Genomic DNA, 27,202 nt, shown 5'->3' with positions numbered 1-27,202 from the left:
TGTTCTATCACAGCAACATCAAGGAAACTTGGGCAGCCCTCAAGTGTTTGACCTCAGAGTGCCTGGGTTTCACTCACTGTGACACTATGCCCTCTAAAGTGAGCAAAGAGATGACAAATGTCCAGTCTCTTATCTAGGAAAACCACTGTCAGGGTTGGGGTATGGTCTAGTAGAGAAGAGTGCAGTGGGCCAGCACCAGTACATGAGTTCGAATCCCTATCAGGTATGTAACAAGCTAGACTCCCAAGAGTTATTTTATATTTTTAGTGTGTGTGTGTGTGTGTGTGTGTGTGTGTGTGTGTGTGTGTGTGTGTGTGTGAAGTTTTTAGTATTTCCTCCCCGTTATGGTATTCTGATTTCGGAACACATAACACCAAAAGGAGAGGAAGGGGGATTGAGGTGTCAAGACAGGCAGGCAGAGAGAATGAGAGAGAGAGAGAGAGAGAGAGAGAGAGAGACAGAGACAGAGACAGAGACAGAGACAGAGACAGAGAGACAGAGACAGAGACAGAGAGAGAGAGAGAGAGAGAGAGAGAGAGAGAGAGACTCTGACTCTCCTCCTTAGGTGCCTAGAGACTCTAAATCCCTTCATTCCCCAGAGACAAAGCCTGCCCTGGGGAGGTTTTGGGATCACTTGGCTTGCTAAGCGAGGAAGGAAGGAGAGGAAACTCGTTTAGTTACTTGATGTTTGGGACTTCTAAAATAATGATTACCTTTCCACTCACCTAGTTTGTTTTATCTATAAATGGCTTTTTAAAAAAACGTCCTTGCCAAATATACTTTTTAAACGCTCCAGGGACAGCCAAGTTTCCCCCTGAAGTAGCTATTGGATTAATCTTTAAGAAATACAGATGATTATTACTTAATCCCTTAATTTACTTGCTTGGTGAATATAAATTTGTGTTTCTGTGCTTTTCTTGAAAGAGCTGTAGTGAGCATTAAAACCCGTGAGCTACTAATGGGAGTTGATGAAACCCTCTCGGCCAGACTCTATCCGGAGAATACAAGCCTGGTGCACACGCACCGGCAGCTGCTCCTCTGCCCGTGCCCCACCCCATAGGAGAGAACTCTCCAGGAGCCACAGGAAAGCAGTCTACAAGTGGCTCGCTTTCGCTTGTTTATCAGTCTTTGACTTGGACATTTTAACCAGACATTGAGTCTATACAAATCTTTTTACCAGCATAGGGAACAGTGCTATCCAGACGGATACGATCTGGGGAGGATTCTGGTCTTGGCTATTGCACATCTTTTGGGAGATTTTCCTTTTTCCCTTCCAGTCTTCTTGCCTTTTGTAACTGATTTGTTTCAAAGCCAATCCTATGAGTAGTGGACAACCCTAAAGGACCAGGATGGCCTCCAGGCGAGAGACTCAGCCAGGGATTGTCTCAGCTAGACAAGATGCTCCGAAAGAACCTGCGTTTGGGTGAAGTTGCTGGATCTCCTCACTGCCCAAACTCCCCAGACGCACAAGGCTACCCAACAGATGAACTCAGGCTAAGAAATAGCAGCTTCCTGCAGGGGAGAGGCAGGAAATGGGGGCGGGGAGCACATGTCTAGGGCCTGGGGGGCTGTCCTGCCCATGTGTCCACTCTGAACCCCATCTGCATCGTGCTAATGTCCTGAGTGCAGTAGCTCCCGAGGTCCTGCTCTGGACCACTCTGTGCTACTGTTTGTGTGGGCCTTGTACTCCCTGCTGCGACAGGCGGTGAAGCTGTCAGAGAGGTTATTTGCTCTCTTCTGAGATAATGTAGACTCTGCAGAAAGATACAAGTTTACACCTGCTCCAAGAGTGCTTGAGCCCCACACCTTGGCCAGCTCACTGTGAGATTTGACCTGCTCCTCTTTTCTTCCTTCTCCCGCTCCCCCAACCCCTCCATCCCCCTTCCCTTCCCTCCCCTCCTCTTGTCTCTCTCTCTCTCTCTCTCTCTCTCTCTCTCTCTCTCTCCTAGCTTCCCCTCTTCCACTTCCTTCCCTCTACTCCCCCCTCTCTCTCTTTCCTTTTAAAAACATTCTTGAAATAGGGTCTTACTCTGTAGCCCAGGCTAGCCTGGAAGGAACTTACTATGTAGCTCAGGCTATCTTCAATCCTCCTGCCTCAACCTCCCGGATCTGGGGATTGCAAGTGAGATTCGTACCATTCCTGACTTTGATGGTCTCTGTCAGAAGCAGGCCTGGAGGCCAGAGCGCACCGTCGTCTGTTTCTCTCTGTAGTCATACAGTTCAGGCTTTAAGTCCTTACTCTCCGATGACAAGAACGGAAACTGCTACCAGGATTTTCCTTCTTTTCTCAGCAACAGAGAAGAGGGACAGCCCCTGTGCACAGGTCAGGCGTTTCTAGTGACCTCTGATTCTTGTACTGCTTGTTGAGACTGCCTTATGTACCAAACAGGAAACACAAGGCACTTCAAAGGCATTTCAGAGCATTAACTTGGTCCTCTTTGACAGGTTTTAATAAAGTGCTAAGGAAGTGTTTTAAATATGTACGTGTGCTTGTGTGTGTGTGTGTGTGTGTGTGCGTGCGTGTGTTGGGGGTGGAGGATGACCCCAGATCACATTCTAGGAGAACGTCACCCCTCTTTTTCTAGACAGTGTCTCTCACGGGCCTGGAGATCACCTAGTACTGCCAGCAAGTGCCAGGCATCCTCCAGTCTGCCTCCCAGCCCTGGGATTACACATGGGTGCTGCTTCTGGCTTTTTACATGGGTTTTGGGTTTGAACTCAGGTCCCCATGCCTTGGAAGGCAAACGCTTTGCTGACCAAACACCGCTATCTCCACAGCCCGTTTAATAAGGCTCTGTGACCACTGTCCCCTCCCTTCGGCCTCCGTGCAACAGTAAGCTGAGTAAGAGCCGTCCAGCACCAATGACCAGGGATCGCAGGACACTGCCACCTGCAGACACTCGCTTCGCTCTCCTGTGGCAACGTACTTTAATGACACACAAGTGGAGTCAAAACATTTTTTTAAAAACCCTGAAACTCAATTAGGAAGCACCTTTGCACTTGTTGGATGCAGTAATTGTCTACCGTATTGGGTAGGAGTGGGAACTTTTGATTCCCACCGACTCGCTTCTTTGTTCTGGGTGGGAGGCCATGTGACAGTCAGGCCAGTGGGCTGGTCCTACCTGGTCTCCTGAGCCGTGGGTGTTAGCTGCCGGCATGGCAGACCACATCGCTGTCTGCCAGATGGTGGCCTGGGTGTCTGACTCTGAAATGCCAGCTGCAATTAAAACCCATTCCGAGATGGAGTCTTTCAGTGTGGGCCCAGATGGCGAGCCGGCCTCTGGGCCCGGGATCACCGAAGAGGCCAAGTCTAAGGGAAAGCAGATGGAAAGAGCTGTAAGAGGAGACCGGTTGTGAAATGCAAGGAAATCAGCCCTCCATTTTGCCAGCTCTGAAATCCACAGAGAGAGGGGGAAAATGGCAAATCTCCCTGATGGGTGCAGTGACCCCTCTACTTCAGATGAGAATGACATCAGACTTGCTAGGTGGGTAGATGGTTGAGTGTACATAGCTAGGTGGTGTGTGTGTGTGTGTGTGTGTGTGTGTGTGTGTGTGTGTGTGCGCGCGCGCGCACGCACAGGCACACACACATGTGTAAACCAGAGGACAATATCAGGTGTCATTCCTCAGGTGACAAACATTCACCTTTAAAAAAATTATTATTTGAGACAGGGTCCCTCACTAGTTAGAGCTTGTCAAATATGTTAGCTAGGCTGACTAGCCAGCAGACTCCAAGAATATGCCTTTGTCCACTTCCCCATTATCCTGCTATGCCCGGCTCCCTCCTTGCTCCCTCCTTCCTCCCTCTCCTCCCTCCCTGCCCCTCCCTTCCTGCCCTTCCTTCCTTCCTTCCTTCCTTCCTCCCTCCCTCCCTTCCTCCCTCCCTCCCTCCCTCCTGCCTTCCCTCCCTCCCTTCCTCCTCTCTCTCTCTCTCTTTTCTTTTCTTTCTTTCTTTCTTTCTTTCTTTCTTTCTTTCTTTCTTCCTTCCTTCCTTCCTTCCTTCCTTCCTTCCTTCCTGTCTCTCTTTCTTTCAAGTCATGGGGTCCAGGAATTAAATCCGGGTCTGAGCTATGGTCTCTCTATCCCTCATCCAGCTTTTTAATGACACCTCAGTCTTGGCACTGCCATGAAGGCATTCTGAATATGCGGTTGGCAGCTGAGTTAATTGGTTTTAACTAAAGGAGGTCGCCATCGATCATGTGACTCCGTTGTACACTAAAGAGTGAGCACTGGGGTTTCCTGGGCAAGAACTCTGCCCAGAAACCTCAGCATGAGTTCCTGTCTGGTTTTCATACTTCCAGTCTGCCCCGTGAATGTCTGACATGACAGCCCCCGCAGCTCTTCGAGCTTGTGCTCGGGCTACACCTGCCGATTCAATATTTCCCCTGAGGGGTTTGAGTTCGTATTCGAATTTGACGAGCTCAGCTTCTAGGCATAGTGCGTTCTGTTCACTGCTTGCCGTGTGTTATTCTTTGAGATGCTTCACCTTCAACTGCATCAAAAGCAAACGGTACTCTTAAGTATACAGCGTCAAGCCAGACATCACAGCCATGTGTGGAGTCAACGAGTTATCAGGTTCTCCCCAAACCTGACCATAACAAAGGGGTGCATGAATTCAGAGTTATGTGAGTAGGGCTGGCGAATTGCTCATTAGATATAAGTCCTCTTTGCACAAGGCCAAAGATCCTAGTTGGGAGAGAAAACCAACTGTACAGAGTTATCCTGTGTCCATGCTAGGGTATGTTGTGCCCCCCTCACACAGACAAGAATAATCAATAGCAAGGAGAAGAAAGTTCACTGTCACAGGAACATGCTTCTGGCAGAAGGTTAAGCATTCGTGACGATTTTCCCTTAACCTTCCAGCCACCGGTAGACACCACTTCAAAGACATGGACCAAGAAGTCCTAATCCCAATGAAAAACTCTGACCCCCTTCTTACCACCGCAGATCCTTAGGCAATGGTGCTGGTCTAGAAATTAATACCCCCATCCACAGTGAGAACTCAGAGCCTCTGGCAGTGATTTTGGGGGGAATGTGAGATAAAGATGCTGTGACCTCGGTGATGGGGTGAAGGTTTTGCTATTACTCAAGGACTGGAGGAAGAGAAGTGAAATGTGTCGTGTTTCATGAGTCTGTCACATGCTCTGACAGCTGTCCCTGTTCAGAGGCCAGCATGAGACTTTCTAGGTGAGAGAGCCTCTTCTTACTGGAACTTCTTCTCAGAGAACACTTCAAATCATTAATTTGCCTGCTAAGGGCAGAATATTCCCAAAGGACAGCCGACTGCCAATGGAAGGTCTGTAGCGATTAAAATGTGCTGCCTTAATATCAGACTGTTTCACTGGACACATGGAGAGTGACTCAGCTATCAGATTGGAAAGCATTTTGAATTTTGATTAGAGGATGTTGAAGAATAAGTTAGGCTGTCTTGGTGGGGTTTGCTGTTATTTATTTATTTATTTTTTGTTTTTTTTTAATGTGTATACATGGGGAAACCGTACAACAAGTGCGTACATACACACACACACACACACACACACACGCACACACGCACACTTACACACACACACCTCTTCTGCTTTATTTTCGAAGTGAGGTCTCTCATCTGAAACTCACCAATTAAGCTAGGCTGGCTGGCCAGGGATCCCAGGTCTCCACCTGTCACAGCCATCCCAGCCATAGAAAGACAGCCATATGTCATCTTAGCCAGTTGTTCCTGTTGTTTTGTTTTGTGTCTTTACATAGGGTCTTGGTGAAGTGGAAACTTGTGGTCTAAGCCTACAGTCTGGGGACTGAAGTCAGGATCTCCTGTTTGCAGTGCAAACAGTGAACAGACTCCACTCCTTCCTCTGGCCAGGAGAAATGTCTTGGGTTCGTTTAGAGTTATATCTTTGTCCCTAGCTGTTGATCTAGATGCATTTCCCGGCAGTGCCATTCCATTGGCCTCTGAAGCACCACAGATTAAGCATAAGAATCACTGCTCGATGCTAAGGACATGGCTGGCACAGGTTCTTCCTAGGGACCGGGACGGGCATATGCAGTTCGACTGCCTCCCTCCACCTGTCCTCACGACCTCAGGAAGTCTTCAGGACACAGAGGGAGGCTTGGGGATTCACCTGTTGCTGCCAGGGCATGTGAACCTCTTGAGATCGTGACCTGAACAAAAAAAGCTGGTGTCGTCCTGCTCCCTATTCCAGAGTGAGTTCACGAGGCTTCTATCAGAACGACGTGAGGCCAACACAACTGACAAATAGTGCTGTAGTCTGAAAGTGTCTGTCCAGCCAAACAGTGACACAAAAAGCCAGAGGGCTGCTGTCACACACGGGGAAGAGAGTATTGGCCTAGAGGAAAGGTTGAAGGTTTATAGGCTTCCGGGAACCCATGATATTGTTAGTGGACAGTGATCTCTGTCAGCTAACCTCTGTCAGGGGTTACCAGGCCAGGGTGAATTGAATCGATCATGCCTTTTGTAAGGTTTTCATAAAGGAACCCAAGGAGGAGGAGAAGGAGGAGGAGGAGGAGGAGGAGGAGGAGGAGAAGGAGGGGGAGGAAGAGGAGGAGGAGGAAAGAAAATAGTCCAACCAAACCTAGACAAGGGCACCTTTTGCTGTAATGATGGGAAAATGAAATAAATAAAGGACAAAGTATGCCCCCAGCTGACACTGAGTATTCGGTCCCCTTACCTACTGCCCTTCCACCTGCCCGCACTTCCGAAAGTGAGTGTGGGGTGCTGTTCGCCTTTCTCTCAAGGGTCAATGGAAAGACTTTCTCAGCCTTCCTTGGAGGGCAGCAGGCATGGTGGTCCGGTCAGCTCAGGCACAGAACATCAGGAGCTTTCTGAGTTGCTCTCCTAGTCCCCCCTCCCTCCTTCCCTCCCCTCCCCTCCCCTCCCCTTCTCTTCCCTCCCCTTCCCATTTTCCTACCCCCTCGCCCTTCCTCCTTCCTCCCTTTTCTTCCTTTTCTTTCTCTCCCTAAATATTTGATGGCTCCTTCTCTTTCTTTCCTCTTAGGCATGTTTTCCAGGCACCAGCCCTAGGCACTCACCCCTGTCCACACCTCGATTTGGTGGCCCCTTGATGTGTGTTTGTCGTGAACTTTTCCCCTCGATTAATTCTAGCTCGGTAATCTTAGTCTCCATTGCACACTATTATCTGTGTAACCTCAAAAAAAAAAAAAAAATCCAGAGGCCTGGGGACTGGAGACTGTCCAGGAGTTAAGAGTGCATAGTTTTTCTGCAGAGACTGGAATTCAGTTCCCAGAACTCATAAATCTTACAAGCATTTGTAACTCCATCTCCGGAGGGGCTCCAGCTCTCTCTTCTGACTTTCAGAGGTACCCACACCCACATGAGCATAGAGACATCCATTGCCATGACTACAACAACTTATGTAAGAACGTATTTAATCGGGCTTTAGATGGTTTTAGCGGGCCAGAGTCCGTAATGGTGGAACAAAGACATAGTGGTAGGGTTAGCTGAGAGCTCACATCTGGATCCACAGGTAGCAGCCAGGAAGCACACTGAGATCGCTGGTAGCTTTTTAAACCTCAAATCCCACCACACCCAGTCCCTCCAAGACCAAACTTACCCTCCTCGTCTTTTCCAAAGAGTTTCACCAACTAGGGACCAAGTATTGAAGTCGATGAGCCTATGGGGGCCATTCTCATAGAAACCCAAGGCCTAGGCCACCTTCAGAGCAAAAGCATTCAGCCAGGACATCTGAAATCCAACCAAGCTTTGCAGTTTGTCGTACCGTCTTCTCCACAGTGGCAAAAGCTGCTGACCACCGATCTAGGTTAAGATCTTAAAATGTTAGAAGGCTGAATGGCTAAATTCTGTCGCCCAAAGACTTCATTATCTGTTGAGAAGACCATCGGAGGCCCCCCCTCCCGATCCCTCAGCCAGCAAATAATGTTTATTCCCAACACACCCAGTACCAAGAGGAAAAAATAAATTCTGACCGTAGGAAATACAGTTTCCTATTTCTTTACTTTATTATCTTGTAGGAAAATCTTAGGGATCGAATGAATTGTTTCACAAATGGATCCAAACATAACCATTGCAGAAAAAATAGTATATCATCTATTGTTATGTTGATACCAAATTTAAACAAGGTTCAGAGCCCATTGATGCCTATATTTTTAGCTAAGCAGAGAATGGTCTGGAAGACATTGAGGATTTCAAAATAGTTTCTTACCTAAAAATACACTTCCTGAAATAAACTAGAGGCCTGAAAGGGATGAATGGGCTTGCTTTTTTTTTTCTCTTCTTCTTCTATGTTTACTGTCACCACAAGAAAGCAAGTCTTAAATATATAAGTTTGTATTTTTAGAGACCCAGGAAACAGGTGTTGTGCCCAGGCAACAAAGGAGGTCACAGGGTGAAATGTTGCTGGTACCCTCTGGGCAGGAGTTAAGCTAACATAGGGAGAGAATGTGAGGCCCTTCTCAGACCTCTTGAAGGAGACCTCTTGCAGAAGTCCTTCCCATTTGCCTCAGGACAGGCATCTGTCCTACAGCCACACACAGCCCGAGTGTCCAATCCTAGTGCAGCAAAGAATACGTGTTAACTCCTCTCAGTTTCCCAGAGTGCATAGCAGCCTTGCACCCCATCAACTGCAAGCTGTTGTTAACAAACTCAGTCCTTCTCTGCTTACTGACAACATACCATGTCACCAACTGCCTCCCAGTGCTGCTGCCAGGCCTCACCGTGGTGGACCATACCCTCAAACCATGAGCCGAAGCCTTCCTTCTTTAAGTTGCTACTTTCCGGGGTATTTGGTCAGTGGGAAAAGGAACTAACACAGATTCTATGTGGGTCTATGTGGCGGATGCTCTTTGACACACTGGACCGACAGTGTTTGAACAAGGTAGACGGAGGCTCCTGGAAACGTGAATGTTGGCGGACAGGCTGTATGGGAGCGTGTGACCCACATCGTTTGACCCACAATAAAACAGAAGCTTTAGGCGGTTCCTAGCTGCCCATTTTTGGGATGAAGAGTGCCATTTAATCAGAGACCAAAGGTGGCGGAAACAAACACCGAGGATTAAGCTGATGTGTTTCTAGGGAGGCTGTCATACCCTCCAAGATGAGGACTGAGAGATGACGGAACTGGAACCGGGGTGACTGTCAGGGCCTTTGCACAAGGAATGGTTCCACCATTGCCCTCAGCCCCTTCTTCACTCTTCTACGTGGAAAATTGACTCCACCTTGAGGACCTGCTAGTGGCCCCCTACATCTCTTACCACAACCCCCATCACTTCCTCATCCCTCATTCCTCACCTTGGAGGGGATAGTAGCCTCTCTAGGACCACATCAGCTCAACTGTTAGCGTCTGTTTCTGCCGCCTCTGCATTTCACTGTGGTGGTGACTGCTCTGCCTACTTGGGCAATGACTTTTCTAGTGTCTCCGTCTTAATGTGCACACCTCTAATTGGTTCCCCTTGCCCTGGTCTGATTTATTTACTTGTTTATTTTAGACAGGGTCTGATGTACCCTGGACTGGCTTTAAAGTCAATATATAGCAGAGGATAAAATTGAACTCTTGACCTCCATCCTCTACCTCCTAAGGGCTTGGATCACAGGTTTGCACCACCACGCCCAACTTAGACAGTTTCGAGGATGGAACTCCCAGTTTCATGATTTAGGAACTGAACCTCATACCCAGCCCCAGTGAACCAGAATTTCTTCAAGAGAACCTGGGACACCTAGGGCAGGGGGACAATCTGTTTGTTTATTGATTGATAAGGTTTTCATGGAAAACATGCCTTATGCCCACCGTGGACAGAACACACAAGCTACTGTACATCTGTGTCACCACTACCACACAAGCTACTGTACATCTGTGTCACCACTACCACACAATGGGCATGCATGTGTGCGTGCATCCGGGAACTCTTACCTCTGAAGAGAGACCTTTTTTTTTTAAGTACCTTTCTCCATCTTCTTTCCTTTATTTACTACGGATGATCGACACACACGCCATGTCCTTTGTGCAGAGGTGAGAGGACAGGTTTCAGGAATTGCTTCTCTCTTGGGACCACACTCAGGCCGTGAGAGAGTGGGATAACCTTTGCTCTTTCTTTCCCTCTCCTCAGTTAACAGCGATCTGATGGCGGGTGACAACAGCGGTGCGGTCAAGCTTCCACAGCTGTGCAAGTTTTGCGACGTGACACTGTCCACTTGTGACAACCAGAAGTCTTGCATGAGCAACTGCAGCGTCACCTCCATCTGTGAGAAGCCGCAGGAAGTCTGCGTGGCCGTGTGGTAAGAAGGGGGCCTTTGGAGAGAGGGGGCTTGCTTTCCAGATCACTGTGGACAATGCTGTGACCAAAACCTGGCCAAGGTAGCCTCAGGAGGAAGGCTCGTTTTGGGTTCTAGGGGGATACAGTCCAACACGCAGGGAAAAGACATGGCTGACAGTCCTCTGGTATCAGCATGTGGGGAGCAGACACTGAAGCACCTGGACATCACGCATTCATACACCTGACCTGAGCCTGCTGGGCGTGTTTCCCATTCAAACCGTAACACCTTGTTATCTGTCGTTCTGAGTCGTGTGTGCTCACGGCAAGAGTCACTGTCCGTTGCCCTCCCAACCCCAAATACAGATACCAATGTTCCTGTCCCCCCCCCATCAGTTATTAAATATATTATCAGAATGCCTCATCTTGGGGTTTGAATATGAAATGTCACCCCATAGGCTCCTGTGTTTGAACCCCTAACCCCCAGGTGGTTCATTTCGTCTCCCAGCATCCATATGGTGGCTCATAACCTCCTGTATCTCCATTTCTAAGAGATGAGATGCCCTCTTCTGGCCTCCCCTGGCAGTCACCATGAATGTGGTGCACATGCAGGCACTCAGAGGTGCGCAGAAGATTAAAATAATTGGCAAATTAACGTTTAAATAAATGTGATGTGCATGGAGAACCAATCGCCTGGCATTTCTCAAAATATATGCCCTGCTGGTGGCCAAATTAGTCTCCAAACATGCAAAACATGACAAAGAGAGAACCCATTTCCCGCAGCACAAACCACTCCTATTTTTCTGTTCTGGAAAGGAAGAACACCCTGCCATCCTCTCCAGAGTTATTTGTCTTCCCTCCCACCCCTTTCTCAAATTCAGGAACTTGCATTTCTTTATTTAGGATCTTTCTTCCCATTTTGTTTTTGGGACCAGCCATTGGCATGAAATGTGTCCCTGCTCCCACCCCGCACACAAAGAGTGACTTGTGACCATCAGGCAGGAAAAACAGATCATGGGCTTTAGAAATGGCTCGGTAGTCGGTAAAGGATTTGCCGCACAAGCAGAGGACCTAAGTCTGATTCCTAGAATCATCTAGTGCTCTGGAAGCAGAGACAAGAGGAGAGGATGCCCGGGCCTTGCTGGCCAGCTAGTCTAGCTAAATCGACAAGTTCCAGGTCAGTGACAGACAGACGCTGTCTCAATAATCAGCAGGGACATCTGCAGAATAGCACTGGAGATTGACCTCTGGCCTCCACATGCACATGTCCACAGACATGCACACCAAAGGTAAGAAAAAGACCTACAACCATGTCCCTAGGAAGCCTGTTTAAGAACTCTCTGGTTGGTCAGGACACGGACTCTGCCGCACCAGCTAGAGGCACAGCGTGGTCCTGTGGCGCCCTAGGAGTGGGAGATTTAAAATGACCCAGGTCCCCGGGAATTCTCTTTTCCACAGCTTCCCCTCTCTAAGGACCCCAGTAAGGGTGATGCTTCACGTTTCAGGTAGAGCTCTCCCCAAGGAGAGCTGTCTTGTTTATAATCATAAGCAGGCTTTGAGGTGAGCAAAAGGTGGAGGGAGATGAGCGAGGAGAGTTTGGGACAGCTCGAGAATGTTGGGGAACTGGAAGTGACTGCCGTTAGTGGAAACCACTCCTGAGGAATGCACAGACTTGATTGTTCTATCCGGAGACTGGTCATTCATTCTTCCTTCTTTCCATCTCTCTCTCTCTCTCTCTCTCCCTCTCTCTCTCTCTCTCTCTCTCTCTCTCTCTCTCTCTCTCGTCTTCAACAAACGCCCCAGGAGGAAGAACGACAAGAACATTACTCTGGAGACCGTTTGCCACGACCCCAAGTTCACCTACCACGGCTTCACTCTGGAAGATGCCACTTCTCCCACGTGCGTCATGAAGGAAAAGAAAAGGGCAGGCGAGACCTTCTTCATGTGCTCCTGTAACACAGAGGAGTGTAACGATTACATCATCTTTAATGAAGGTGAGCAATCATCCCGGGGTCACAGTGTCAGATTTGATCCCTCGGAGCCATCTTTGTACCTGGCCTTGACAAGTAGTTCTTTCCCCCAGAGCAATGGTTCCCCAGGCTCATTCTCAGGACATCTGCAGCAGCTGGAGTTTTGTCAGCCATGTAGTTATCAGTATAATTTAAATTGTATTTTCTCTGTGTGTGTGTGCATAGGTGTGTGGGCGCGTGCACAGTCTATGTGCACGTTTGCACTCATGTGTATGATATCCATTAGTCAGCCTTGGATGTCACTCCTTAGCAGTCATGCACCTTGCTTTTGGAGGCAAGATCTCTTAGCGCAGCATGATCGGTTATCCTGGGCCGGCTGGTCTAAGATTCCGTTCTCTATAGAACTATGGGTAAATAAAGAATGCACTTATGTTACTGAGATACTTTTAGTTAATTAATTGACCTGTATCTTTATTTATTTATCTTGAGACAGTCACTGTGCTGCTCAAGTTAGCCTGAAATTCACCGAGTCCAACCCTGGTTGGCCTCAAATTTGGTATCCTCCTGCCTCAGCCTCCCGAGTACAGGGATTGCAGGCATGGTCACTCTCCGACATCATGGCGGTTTTAGCATTCCTTTACTATAGCATTCCTCTGCTATTTCCTTGAAACAAAACAGCCTATGAGAGACACAGCTGCTGGAGCTTAAGGAGTGCACACGACGTGTCAAGGGCTCCGTGGTCTAGAAAGACCCTCTCTCTGACCCCCAGGAGCTTCCCTCATGCCCTTTGGCACAGTTCCTACTGGGGCTCATAGTCTTGCTTTTTAAAATCTGGGTGGTTTTTTTTTCCTGCCTTGCTGTCTTGTGACTGCAAGATGGCACGCCATCTTGTTTTGTGACTTCCAATTAAAATCAATAGCCACGACCTTGACCCAAATCCTTTAAAGTATGCGTGTTGGGTGCCCTCAGTGTTTGAAGGCATGATGTTACTCCAGTGCCTCAACCTCTAGATGTATGTATGTATGTATGTATGTATGTATGTATGTATTATGTTTGTATGTATAGAAGGACAGATAGATGGACAGACAGACAAAACAGTCAGGTCTCTTTTTTAACCTGCTGCATGCCAGTCCCTTTAGAAGAAGGGACGGATTACAGAGAGATCTTGTCATCTAGTCAGAAAGCCATCCAGGCATCCCCAGCCTGCAGCCTGCAGGCTCCACGCAGGGCAGAATAGCTACGGATAGAGACCGAAGCAGTATCATAGACTTACTTAAGACCTTGTGAGGTGTGTTTCGCGATTTGTTTACTATTTTACTTTGGGCGCGACTGATCGTATGGTTCTCCAGCATGAACTCTGTAGTTCATATTGTCAAAAGGCTGGGAATGTCTGGAAATGTTTTAAAAAGGGGATCTTTGCTTGCTCTGCCATCTCCCCCCCCACCCCCCCATGGAAGCAGGCTTTGGGAAGTGTCTGGTGGCTTCAGTGCATCCTGCACTGGCCAAGAGGAGGAGGAGAGAGCGGCAGACACAGAGGGAACACTAGCCCAAAACTGCCCACTCCTCATAGCTGTCCCCAACTCTCCCTCGACTTCTCCGAAGATCTCTTTAGCTGGAGGACCTGAGAACCTACCCAGTGCTCATCCAAATTGAGAATGCAAATTAGAAGAGGGGGTGTCATGGTGGCCAGGTGGCAGCCATCCATCAGGCAAAACCTGATGGGTGCCAGACGGAAGAGTAGTCTAAGGTGTAGGAAGGGAGAGTTCATCAGGAGCGGCTGGCTGTCTTGTGACCGCAAGATGGCACACCAGTTTTGCAAGACATTTATCTGTTTCGTTTCTGGTGTTTTGTATGTGTACATGTGGTGTCTGAGCGTGTGTGTATGCACATCTGCCTACGAGTGTACACATGCACGTGGAGGCCCAAGGGTGACACCGGTTCTCTTTCTCGATCACTTTCTACCTTCTGTGCTGAGGCAGGCTCTCCCTGAACTCAGAACTCACCACTGGGCTTCCTTCCTATCTAGATGAAGTCTTATGTATCCCGGGCTGGTTTTAAACTCGATATCTAGCCGAGGGTGATTTTGAACTCCTGACTCCCTTGCTCCACCACCCAAGTCTCAGGATTACTCTGGGCACCAAGCCTACCCAGCTTTTACAAGTGTATTAGTGATCTGAACTCTGTTCTCTATGCTGAGCGGCAGCAAGAGCTTTATCTACTGAGCCGCGTCTGTCCCCAGCACATCTTGTTGCTGAGGCAAGTTTTCTTGATGACTCAGAACTCAGCAAGGAGGGCGCACTGGACACTGAGCTCCACAGAACCTTCACTGTCTACCTCCTTGATGTTAAAGCAAGTGTTGTCTGCCTTCCAGTCTGTTCTAGCATCTGGGCTCCACAGCTGAGCTCTAGTCAGGCCCTTTGAACAGAGCATCCAGTAGCCCGGGCACCACACCACAGGCACACTGGAAAGGCTGGCTCTGTTTTAATCTGTGCCTCTTTTCTCTCCACCTACCTTCCCCAGTCAAAGGGAGCATGCTGGGTCTAGGATTTCCAATCAAAGCTAACCACAGCCCTTACACTGCCGGATAATATTACAAATTAGGTACGTTTGTTCCTGTTTTGACTCTGGATCACAGCAGGAAGCTGCTAAATGGGAGTGGGAGGGCTTGCAGTGCCTTTCAGATCCGGCGAGACTGGAAGGATCGCGCTCCGAGCTAGTCTTCACTTCCACAGAAAGCTTGCTCAGGGCAGCCTAGCCACGCCATGCTCCCGGCTTAGTGCTGTTGACTGCATCTCTGGGTTATCGTCAGGACTCCGGAGTCCCCGGCAGCTGTCACAGAGGTCACCTTTGTAAAAACACTGCTATCCCAGTTAGGTTTGTCTTGCAGGGACAAAGATTGACCAAAAACAACTTGAGGAGAAAAGGGTTTATTTGGCTTCTGTTCCATCACTAGTTCATCACTGAGGGAAGCCAGGGCAGGGAACTGAAGCAGAAGCTATGAGGAGTTGCTTCTGATTGTCTTCCTCTCCCAGTATGCTTAGCCTGCTCTTCTATATACCCAGGACCACCAGAGGTGGCATTGACCATGGTGGGCTGAGCCCTCCGCATCAATAATTAATCAAGACGTGCCCAGAGGCCAATCTAATGGGAGCAGCTCTTCAGTTGGAGTTCTTTCTTCTCACATGCCTTCAGCATGGGTTAGGCTGACAAAAACCAGATAGAAAACTCAAACTAATCAACACAACATTTTTTATTCTAGAAGGAATAAGAGAGTTTATTCTGAGACAAGGAGGAATGGGTATGGCTTGGCAGTACAGATTCAGGTTGGCCTGGAATATATGTTCCAGTGGAAACGGTTACACCAGCCTTTTACAGTTCTAGAACAAAAGACAGCTAAATATTGAGGTATTTATTAGTAAGTACATTGTAGGGTGTAGGGCGAGCAACAGGTGGGCTGGCTATGGCAGGGCAGAGAAATCTGTCCTGATGGTTTCAGGCCCTGGCTGATGCCATGTTAGTTTCTGAGATGCTGAAAGCGAGAGGTCTGTAAGTCACTTCACTCATTCCAAAGGTTCTACCTGGTCCTCAAAGGATGTCGGGTCAGATCCTAGGGTTAGTGAGAAAGGGGAATGAAGATATCCTAAGATAATCTCCAATCTGCACCTGTAGCACTCTAACCCAACCATCAGTCAGCTCTGATCCACTAGTCAGCGGCTCTTATCTGCAACAGGGGCGTGGCTTTTCTAGAGAACGCCATCGAGCACTCCTGTCTTACTTGTGCCTCCCTGGTAAGGAGTATGCTTCTGAATGGGGCGGCCCAGCCCAGGATCACATCTGAATGGGGCTCTTGAGCACCATTCAGTGTCTCTAGCATCTGCTTCATCACAGGGCCTTCGGGACACTATACCATGAAAGCCCTTGTGTAGGGTGTGTGTGTAGAGGGGGTGTCACTGACCGTGACTCAGCAGTTAAGCTTGCTTGCTGCTATTCCATAGGACCTACTGGGACTATTCCATAGGACTCTTCGTTTGGACATAGGACATCCTTATGTAGCTCTGGCTAGTTTGGAACTCACTATATAAACCAAGCTGGTTCGAAAAATCACAAGAGATCCACTTGCCTCTGCTTCGAGAGTGCTGGAGTTAAAAGCATCTACCAGCCGCCATGCCTGGAAAAAGAATCCTTTACCCTCGATGTCTCTTAACAAATCAGCCAGTCAGTTTGAGGCCAGCCATATTGGCAAGCTCTGGGGTAAATTGAGAGCCTACAGTGAAAGAGTGACGGAAGATGGGTTCCTCCAATGCTCACTCGTGTGTGTGTGTGTGTGTGTGTGTGTGTGTGTGTGTGTGCTTGCATGTGCTCACACACATGCCCCATCCCCCATACAAGTGCACACACACTCATACACATACACACACACACACACACACACACACACACACACACACACACACGCACGCACGAAGACTGGTAAGTTCTCCTCTGCCCTGATGTTTCCCCATCTGAACTGCGTTAAGGTGAAAAGCAGTGTGTCACACAGGTCATCATAGCTGTGGTTTGGTATCGTGGGAGAGAAGGCTGTCAGGGACGCTGTGCCACATTAACTTCTGTGCCAGTCACGTGTTCTGACATCGAGTATGGCACGGTCATGTATGGAGCTCATGACTGAGAACTTTGCTGTGGATTCAGAAAAGGAAATTGCAGAAAGGAAAATCTTGTGATCATGTCTGGGGACATAACTCAGTTGGGAAAGTGTTTGTCTACCATGTTTGAGGCCGTGAGTTTGAGCCCCAACGTGACATAATCTCAAGAATGCTGGCCCTCACTTGTAATCCTAACTCCCGGGAGGTGGAGGCAGGAAGATCAGACTCCGAGTTCAAGGCCAGCCTCTGCTACATGAGACCTTATCTCAAAACAAACATGGTCTAAGGAGGTGTATGATTTAGCGTTGGGTGGCTTACAATGGCTCTTTTTGGCTACATATGGTTGTATCCAGCACCTGGCTGGAGGTTGGGTGCTTCTGCTGGTGGAAGTAAGAAGTTCCACATGTTCTCTGCCTAGGGATTGTTGTTCCTCTTTTTAAATGATAATTTATGTTCTGAAATTATAATACATCATTTTCCTCTCCCCTTTCCTCCCTCCAGATTCTCCTGTGTACTCTCTCGCTCTCTCAAATTTCAAGCTCTTTTCCACACACACAGAGAGAGAGAGAGAGAGAGAGAGAGAGAGCGCATATGCATACACAAAATAAGTAATTATTTTTAAAGAAAGAAACCAGGACTTTCCAAACCACTTCTGACCCCAAGCACAACCTTTATGATTCTGTTGGGCAGTTGCTCTTTGTGTCACGTAGCTGTGTGCTTTGCAGTCCTGCACGCGGCTGTTGCCTGCAGACTTGAGCCATCTCGTAGGTTCACCTGAGGTACTGGGAGATGGAAAGAGAGCAAGGACTCCTAACCACAGTGCTTGGTTTCTTCCTCTCCGATTGTTGCAGAATTTCTTTTTAAACTAAAATAGCCTTTCGGTTTTCAAGCCTCACGCTGGCAGGAAGACAAATGATTTTTTTTCCTTTTTCTCCCCCCCCTCCCCCCAACAGTATCAGACATGTGGTTTCCTGTCTGTGTTTAACTTTGCTAGCAGTGCATCTCAGCCAGCTGGTTCCCTCTGGGCCCGTTGCAGCTTTAACGGTGGGGCTTCACGCCATCCAGTAAGCCCGTTCTGTGTGCACCAGATGCCTTGCACACTTGGCTGGCTTCAGGGCCTTCCAAGCGAGAGCAGTTTGGAAGTGTTGCCCCCTGCACCCCTAAACTCAGGTTGAGGCTGTCCGGCCCCAGCACTGGGCGAGCAGCTTCTTAGAAGAGATTGAGGGTTTGGCCTATGAGGGGGTTTGGGTGTTGTTTTTGTCTTTGTTTTGTTTTCGTTCTCGGTTTTCAGACAGATTCTCATACAGCCCAGGCTGGTTTTGAGTCTTTTATGTAGTGGAGGATGCCCTTGGACTTCTTACCCTCCTGCCTTTCCTCCTCGGGGGCCTAGATGGCAGTCCTGCACCACCATGCCCAGTTTATGACCCACTCAGGATCCAGCCCACGACCTCACGAATGCCTAGCTGGTGCGCTGCCAACTGAGCTAACTGTCCCACCGTCCCAGTCCTGACCTTGGCCTTCCTCTTTCCCTGCCTCTGCTCTTAGGTGCTGAGCTTACATGTTGCTCCACTAAGCCTGGTGTTTGAAGTGTGGGGGAACCAATCTAGGGCTCCCTGCATGCGGGGCTAGCAAGCACTCTACTAACCGGGCTACATCCCAGGCCCCTTAGGTCTTGCACACAAGCCAGGAGAAGAGCTGGGGGCGGGCGCTGTGGTAAGCCTGGGGCTACAGTTTGCCTTCAGACTGGGCCCTCAGTCCTCAGAACAGGCGCTTTTCAGAGGAGTGTTTCAGCATTGAGGGGAAACAAGGGGGAAGGGAAGGAAGGGAGGGTGGGAGGGAGGGAGGAAGGAAGGAAGAGGTTTGAAAATTTGGTTGAGAACAATTGTTCCAATATGTAGAAAATTGTGGGTTGAAATCAGTGCAGGTGTCTCCCGGAAGACAACTCCATCACTTGAATGCTGACCCAGAGCTGAGAGAGCCTCTGACTGTGAACAAACCTTGGCTAGAGAGCCTACCCCAAATCCTCCAGCACAACCGGCCTGGACAAAGAAATATACAAACTGCACCGCAGCTCAGTCAGGCCCAGCATAGGCTGTATGTGAAATAACTCAAGGTAAAACAGCTCCTTTTCATAAACTGTTCCCCCCACCCCCCCAGGCTGGTGTTCCGAAGGTAGCTATGGTGGTAGTGGGGGCTGTGATCATGCACTTAGAGAACCCTGTCCTCCATGAGTCATCGCGGGGAACAGGGCGTCTGGTGCACAGCCTGCCCTGGATGCACCCACTGGATAGGACCCCAGGGCTCGCTATTGCAGTGGCTCTAAGTTTATGTTCCACCCAACTTCTCCACATGTGTCCCACAAAACTCCACGCCTGTGGGTGATGGCCAAATGGCTGCTGGGAAACTGTAGGGGCTACTTTAAGAGCTTCCTGCTGTGTAATGGGTTTTAAGAAAAATTCTCCAAGAAGCTGGCAAAGTCTGTGAACTGGTTTCTATCTCTGCCCAGGCTGACTTCCAGAGGGTTTGCAATCTGAACTCCTCACCCTCCAGCCACCAGGCTTTGAAAGTCCTTCCTGATAGGAAGCGGCTCCTGCCTACTGTTATGTAAACCCTCTGGTTATTTATTGTGTCTGTTAAATATAACAGCGCTGAAGATGGCTCAGTCAGGATAGTTGGTAGGGACCAGGGACAGAGTATCCACATTAAAAACCTGAGTGTGGTGCCCTTTGCTTTGCAAATGCACCCCTGGGGAGGTGGGGCGGAGGACAGGAAAATCCCCTAGGCTCACTCCCTCAGCTCAGCTTACTTCCTGAGCTCCAGGCCAGCAAGAAACACTGATTCAAAACCAGGGTGGATAACTAACTCCTGAGGAACACCTCAGGTGGACTCTTGTCTCATGGGCATGCACCAGCTCCCACACAAACGTGTGTCCCGCCCACACGCGTATACACACTATAAAAATGTTGACTTTTAATAAAACAGTTTACATTCTATAAAAATGGTGACTTTTAGTAAAACAGTTTACATTCGTCTTTCTCGTTTAAGGAAAGATATATGGGCCTGGAAGGACTACGCCGTGGTTCTGAGCACTTGCTGCTCTCCCAAAGGACGCAGGGTCAGTTCTTAGCCTCCAAATCAGGTGCCTCACACCTGCCTGTAACTCCAACTCCAGACAAGCCTAACATAGTATCATTTCAGACACAATGGATCTGAAACTTAGCTGTTACATTTTGCCTGTTTTCCCAGCCAGGCCTATATAACTGACTGGGCTGCAGTGTTCAGCTCCCAGGTTTCATAAATTCCACATTAACTCTGCAGGTCCTGGCTTAACTGGTCTCGGACCTGGTATCAGGAACATTTTCTAAGCCCCCAGGATATCCCAATATGGACCAGAAACCAATGGACTTAAGAATGGCTTTTCTGCTAGAGTCTTGTGTCTTCCTTTGTATTCCCTGTGTATTCCAGATGGAGAGACCTTAGTGGGTAGAGGCCACTCACACAGAGGGGTCCAAAATTCAGTCTATGATTAAGGAGAAAGCAAGCAAGCAAGCCTCATCAACACTGGCCAATCCTGATAGGAACAGGATTGTTTTCAACTAATTATAAGTTAGTTCAGTGAGGTCCTGTGTCTGCAAAGGACAGGCATCCGTGGCTTTAGGGCAAACCTTAAGAGTGTGAATGAAGGGTGTGGTGACAAGGACCGAGAAGGTACCCAGGCAATAGGGCCACAGTTTAGGGCGTGAAGTGTCGAGCATTACCTGGTCCTGCTGAAGACACTGATGTTAGTTACAGGGCACATTCTTTTCCAGTACCAGCCCAGCTCCCTGGAGATGATAACCCACCCCCACCTCCCCACCCCCACGGGCAGGAGACAGGCAAGCAATCAGGAAAACTTGGAGAGACCAGACCAGACCAAGGCAGCTGGGTCACAGCATATCCTGGGTCGGCGAGCATAAAGGAAAGATCCCCAGTGCTCAGGACCCCAGCCCACAGCAGCATGCAGCCCACATTCAAGGTGGCTTTTCCAGCCCCTATTAATCCAAACTGGAACCCTACACACATACACACACACACACACACACACACACACAAACACACACACACACACGCACAGCCTTGTCCTGTAGGAGGTTGTAGAGCCTGCCAATTAAGAGTGTTAACAATAAAAAGGGGTTTCTGGGCATAAACCCTGGGCTAGTAGGTGAAGAAATGACCACGTTCTGTCTCTGTTGGCATTAACTTTGTGGTGAGTACGACTCCTAACCTGGGCATTTGTGCTGCAGGTGGAAATACCTAACCATGCTTCTTGTCAGGTTACTTTTCCCTGCAGGTCTTCGGTTGCTTCTGCTCCAACCTACTACTCTAGTTATCAAGTTGGTCTTGCTCAGATTTTAACCTAACATGGCAGACTGTTTGAGGGTCTCTGGCTTAAAGGCTAACAGTTCAGGTCCAAGCTGTGCTGTGGAGAATCAGCCCCTTCCCCAATTCCCTAACTGCTAACTCCAATATCAAACGTGTGTGTGTGTGTGTGTGTGTGTATGTGTGTGTGTGTGCGCACGCGCGCACGGGCACGTGTGTGTGCACGTGCGTGGACACAGGGTACATGTGGAGGCCAGAGGACAGCATTCCTCATACATTGTCAATCATTTCTTTTTGAAATGAGGTTTCCCACTTGCCTGCTACTTGCGAAGTAGGCTAGGTTGGCTGGTCAGTGAGGCCCAGGGATCCACTCCCCCCCCCCCCCCAGCTGGGGACTGAACCCAGGGCCTTGCGCTTGCTAGGCAAGCGCTCTATCACTGAGCTAAATCCCCAACCCAGGGATCCACGTCTTGCTGTCTCCCTGCCACTGGGGTTGCAAACACAGGCCACCACTCCCAGCTTCTTAATGTGGGTTCTGAGGGTTGAACACAGGTATTCCTACTTAACAATGCAAGCACTTTATCAGCTGAGGCATCTCCCAGCCCCCATAAAGAGTGACTTTGAAACGTCCCAGTATTTGGACTTTGTGCCAAGAACGGCTAAAATGGTCTGCCTCTCTATTATAGCTCTCTGCTTGAGGTTTTGCCCCCACCTCCCAGGAGTAAGCCAGAGGAGGCTTTTGCACTGGACTAAACTTTATTTAAAGGGGAGTCAAGAAGAAACTCATGCAGAGGAGACTGTCCAGTAGGGAGGGGAGCTGAGAGACAGCTCAGCTTGACATATCTGCAGTAGGAATTAAAGTGCACAGGGGGAGGGCCTTTTCCCTTATTATCCTCAAAATCTACCCAGCAGGGGTTGGGGATTTAGCTCAGTGGTAGAGCACTTGCCTAGCAAGGGCAAGGCCCTGGGTTCAGTCCCCAGCTCTGGGGAAAAAAAAGAAAAAAGAAAAGAAAAATCTACCCATCATGCTTAGCCAGCACTGTCGCCACGGCACCCGTTAAAGTCGGTCCTGCGACTCCAGCCAGTTTCCACTCCTGTTGCTTAATTAAAATCATGTTTAATTGTTTGCTTGAATTTGCTTCCTTTTCATTTGAGAGGATGAATGGGGAATCCTATCTCATTCCACACTGCTCTGCTGGTTTAATTGACCAGAATGTTTCTTGGGGGTTGTTTTCTCATTGGGCAGTCCGAGTACAATCGTGCCAGCACTCGGCCAATGATGCCGCCAAGAGACTGGGTTTTAGGAATACACCGTCTCAGGCAGAACAGCAAGAAACCTACTCTAGCTTTGTGCAGAAGCACCTTTAAGGTGTGAAGGAGCCACCTAGGGAAGGTTCAAATGCACACTCAGGCATAGCGATAATTGAGAACAGAGGCAGCGGTTCTTCTTTTCCACGAGCACTTAGCTGATGTGTGCTCATGCTCCTGGTCCGGACCTCACTTTGAATGGGAAGGTGCCAAGGGATTCTGCACCATGACAACAAGGTGCTTAAAGATTCAGGCAATGGCAGCCAGATATGTGAATTGTAGCTGAATATGTGAATAAAATAGCTGAGTGTGCATTCTCTCTCTGTCTCCCACTTTTACCCTCTCTGCCTATCTACCTACCTACCTACCTATCATCTATCTACCTACCTACCTACCTACCTATCATCTATCTACCTACCTACCTACATTCCTTCCTACTTTGCTACTTATTCACACACACACATTCACACACACATACACACACTCACACACAAACACACACACACACGTCTATCTATCTACCCACCTTTTTATCCTCTATCTACCTACCTTCCTATTTAGCTACCTAACCATTTACACACACACGTGCACACACACACATATACAGTCTATGAATGGATATATGTATGTATGTGTATATATATATACACACACATTCATACACACATACATACACACATATACATGGATATATACATGGAGATACTTAGACAAAAATACATAGATTGAGCAGGACTGTTCTGGCTTGATTTCTAATGTGATAAATGGTGTAACTGAAGTGAATTGTGGAGGAAATGATTTATTTGGCTTATACTTCTAGGGCACAGTCCATCACTGAAGGAAGTCAAGGCAGGAGCCCAAATAGGAACCGAGCAGAGACTATAGAGTAGTGCTCCTTACTTGCTAGCTCTCTGGACCATGCTTAGCTAGTTCTCTCATGCAGCCCAGTCCCACCTGCCTAGGGGATGGTGCTGCCCACAGTGGGTGGGCCCTCCCACATCAGTCATCAGTCATCAATCAAGACAATTGCTTACAGATATGGCCACGGCCAAACTGATCTGGGAAGTTCCTCAGTTGGGTTTCCCTCCCCTCCCCTCCACCAGGTGATACTAGATTGTGTTAACATCAAAAACTGACCAGGACAAGACCAGAGCATTGCTTTTATAAAGACACTTTCAGAACTTGTTTTTACAATTATATTGCAATCAGATGTTTTGTAAAGTCCTGGCTGTTTTTTTTTTTCTTAATTAAAATTGCTGGAAGGTTTTAGAATTCCTCAAAAATATAAATTCTGCATTTATGTATGCAAGTAAACATTCACTCAGTCCTGTTAGTACTGTGAGAACTTTGCACGCTCACTTCAATGATAAAAACCATTAAGGCAACAACAACAAAACTCAAACAAGTTTCAACTCTAGGCATGAGCTCTGGGTAAGTGGGGGTGGGGACAGCAGTCTGAAGCTAAGTTAGGGATCTTGATGAGACTCACGAGGTGTCTGGCAAATGTATTGTATTTCTAGACTGGCGGTTTTAAGATGTTGCCTAACAATAATTCATTGAGCTTGACACCTGTTTTATGTGTTTTTCTGCATTTATATTTCATTGGACAGTCAGAGTAATAATTTACTGAGGCCAAGTATTACTGTCTCAGATACTTTTGTGTTCTAATTTCATTTCTGTTGCCACAATAAAAATACCAGACACCTTCTCCCCCCCGAATTGTGGCAGAAAAGTTTTATTTGGATTATAATTTCAGGTTACAGTCTCTCATTGGGAGGAGGTCAGCTCAGGAGCTTGAGACACATCGTATCCACAGTCAAGAGCAGAAGAATGAATGCATGTGGGCTCCTTGTCTGCTTACTTATGTTCAACTCCATGTCTCTACTCTCATACAGTCAGGACCACCGACCTAGGGAATGGTGCCACCCTCAGTAGGCTGCGTCTTCCTACAACAGTTAATTAAGACAGACAATCCCCTACAGACATGCTTGCGGACCAGCCAACCCTCTGTAGACAATCCCTCATCCCTTCCCAGGTGATTGTAGTTTGGGTCAAGCTGACGGTTAAAGCTGACCAGCACACCTTGAGATGCAACATCTTTGGTTTGTTTTCCTTTTTTTTTTTTTGGTTCCTATCCTACGCTGAGAAGTGTCCAGTTGGAAATCCCACTTGATACTCTGAGCCCTCTTTCCACATAGTTGCCCCATTTTAGGGGTGAGATATTAGATGTGTAGGTGATCTGTTCCCTTTCATAACACAATCTCCCTAGCACAGAATCCACAAGGTCATCCAAGACTTTCTGCTGTGCGTGTCCCACAGGAAAGGCCAGATCTAGCTGAAAATAAGAAATAATTTGCCAATTTCAGAGTCTGAACAAGTAAATACTTTTGAAAGATAAATATCAAATTTATTTTTTTCATTTTCTTTAATTTTGCCTTAGAAGATAAAGATTAGTATGCCATAAAAGTGTACAGTCTGACAGAAAAACTCAGGAGAGAATGCCCTACTATACAGTTCCGTAAACAACTTACTTTCTAAATCAAGCCTTGTGCACAATGCAAAGACATATACGCACATAAACACACTCACACACACATGCTCACACACATGCTCACACATGCATGCACACACATGCTCACACACATGTGCTCAAATACACACACACACACACACACACACACACACACGAGATGAACACAAGTGACTCCCTCACTTCTTGTGTGCTCTGTTATGCCCACCTCTGACACTAGTGTCTGAAAAGAACTTAAAACTGAGACTCTCTAATGGTTTAAAGCAAAATGACTTAGTAAAACCAAACAATGAGGCCAACAAGGCCTCGAAAACACTCTAAGTAGAGGCCTGTGGGTGCTGCTCAGTTGGTAGGCTGTACGTTTAGCATATCCTGAGGCCCCAGGTTCAACCCCCAGCACCACATCATCCATGTAGCATGCGCGTAATGCTACCACTCTGAAGGTGAGGCTGTCAAGGTCATCCCTGGCTACATGTTAAGTTTGACGATACCCTGAGCTACGTGAGACAGGGTCTCAAACGCTAAAGCGAAAAGTAAAAACTAAAACTAAAATTCTAGATCGATTATTATTCATGTCTTGATAGAAGCCTGATGAACATAGTTGAACTTGAGAGATGGACTCCTGTTTTAATATTTAAAGCATTTGAGTCATTCCAATGAAGGCCTTCGGAGGGAAACTTCATTGATGTAACTGTACCATGGAAAGGGACCTAGGTGGTGGTTCTCTTCTCGCCTTGGTGATCCAGTGCCTATAGTTATGAACACAGCAGGGCGTCTAGAGAGATCATTGGAGAGACCTCACCGACTCTCCAAGTGTGACAGTGTTCACATGTCACCACGGTCATCTGGAGCCACAGGATGAGTAGGCAATTGTCCAGGGAGGAACTGGCACTAGACTGAGATACACCAAGGGAAGGAAGAACACCCTGTCCCAAGTCCCTACCTCAATGACGACTTTAAAATTGATTTATTTATTTATACCACACCTGTGTGGGGGGGGGGGGTGACGTAGCGATCTTTACAAAGGAAGCATGTCACGAGCAGCCTAAACACAATACCTGCCTCTAGGTAGGTAAAACAGAGCCCAACTCAGGGCTGTTGGAAGTAAAGCCATACAGCGCTCACCCATTAGGCATCGCTTAGCACCAGAGCTCAATGTATGCTGCTTGCCTTTCCTGAGAAGAGAATCACAGAGGGCCTCCCACCACAGCACAGAGCTCCTTCCCAGACTAAGCAAAGCTGTCAACAGAAGCCCCAGTTGCTTTGGTGGAAAGCCATACACCAATGCAGGCAGATCCACCTGTGGCATCTGCTCCCCGCGTCCCAGGGAGATGGGTCGATCTGGGTCGATCTGGGTCGATCTTAAATCCGCTGTAGGAAACACCGTCAGACAGGCCAGAGCTAGGATACCTTCTCTTCTTCCTTCAAGGGCACTTTGTTTCTTGTGCGTGTGCGCTGTGGACTAATTGAAGTCAGATGAAGCCTGTAGAATTGCTCAGAGGGACTCGTAAATGCGTCTGAAATATTATAGCGCTCAAAGGCAATGATCTCATATTTTTATAGATGAATATGTATTTCTCTAATAATGCTTGGGCATGATCCAGCAGCAGACCTGAGAAGGAAGGACAGGCAGGATGCCTAAGTGAGGAGTAAATCATGCATTTGTCAAGGTTTCTCTCTCAAATATGATTTGCTATGGAGATGCCTAAAGCCTCAACTGGTGACATAATGGTAGGTACAGCAAATACTGAGAAATAATTCACAATACTTCAGTGCAACACCCACACCCACAAAGCAGCTCACAACCGTCTGTAACTCTAATGCCAAAGCATCCAGTACTTTCTTCTCACCCCCAAGGGCACTGTACACACACACACACACACACACACACACACACACACACTGTATACACACACTCACACACACAAACACACATATACTGTACACACACACACTGTACACACACACTGTTCACACACACCGCACACACTGTACATACATACACACACCGTACATACATACACACACTGTACATACATACACACATACACACACACTGTACACACACACTGCACACACACTGTACATACATACACACACTGTACATACATACACATACACACACACTGTACACACACACTGCACACACACTG

General features: G+C 48.0%; 1 protein-coding gene across 2 annotated transcripts in view; it reads left to right on the top strand.

Moving 5' to 3' along the window:
* Tgfbr2 (transforming growth factor, beta receptor 2) overlaps positions 1-27,202 on the top strand; it is an 89,065-nt gene that overhangs the window by 33,872 nt on the left and 27,991 nt on the right. For both annotated transcript variants that reach the window (XM_008766690.2, NM_031132.4), the window contains 2 exons: positions 10,096-10,264; positions 12,043-12,233. In XM_008766690.2, the coding sequence (XP_008764912.1) occupies positions 10,096-10,264; positions 12,043-12,233 (360 nt within the window). The remainder of the gene's footprint in view (positions 1-10,095; positions 10,265-12,042; positions 12,234-27,202) is intronic.

Source organism: Rattus norvegicus, chromosome 8 (genome assembly GCF_036323735.1).
Source record: "Rattus norvegicus strain BN/NHsdMcwi chromosome 8, GRCr8, whole genome shotgun sequence".
In the NCBI taxonomy this organism is placed as follows: Eukaryota; Metazoa; Chordata; class Mammalia; order Rodentia; family Muridae; genus Rattus; species Rattus norvegicus.
The sequence above is the reverse complement of the archived record's forward strand: the minus strand, read 5'-3'. Positions and strand labels throughout refer to the sequence as shown.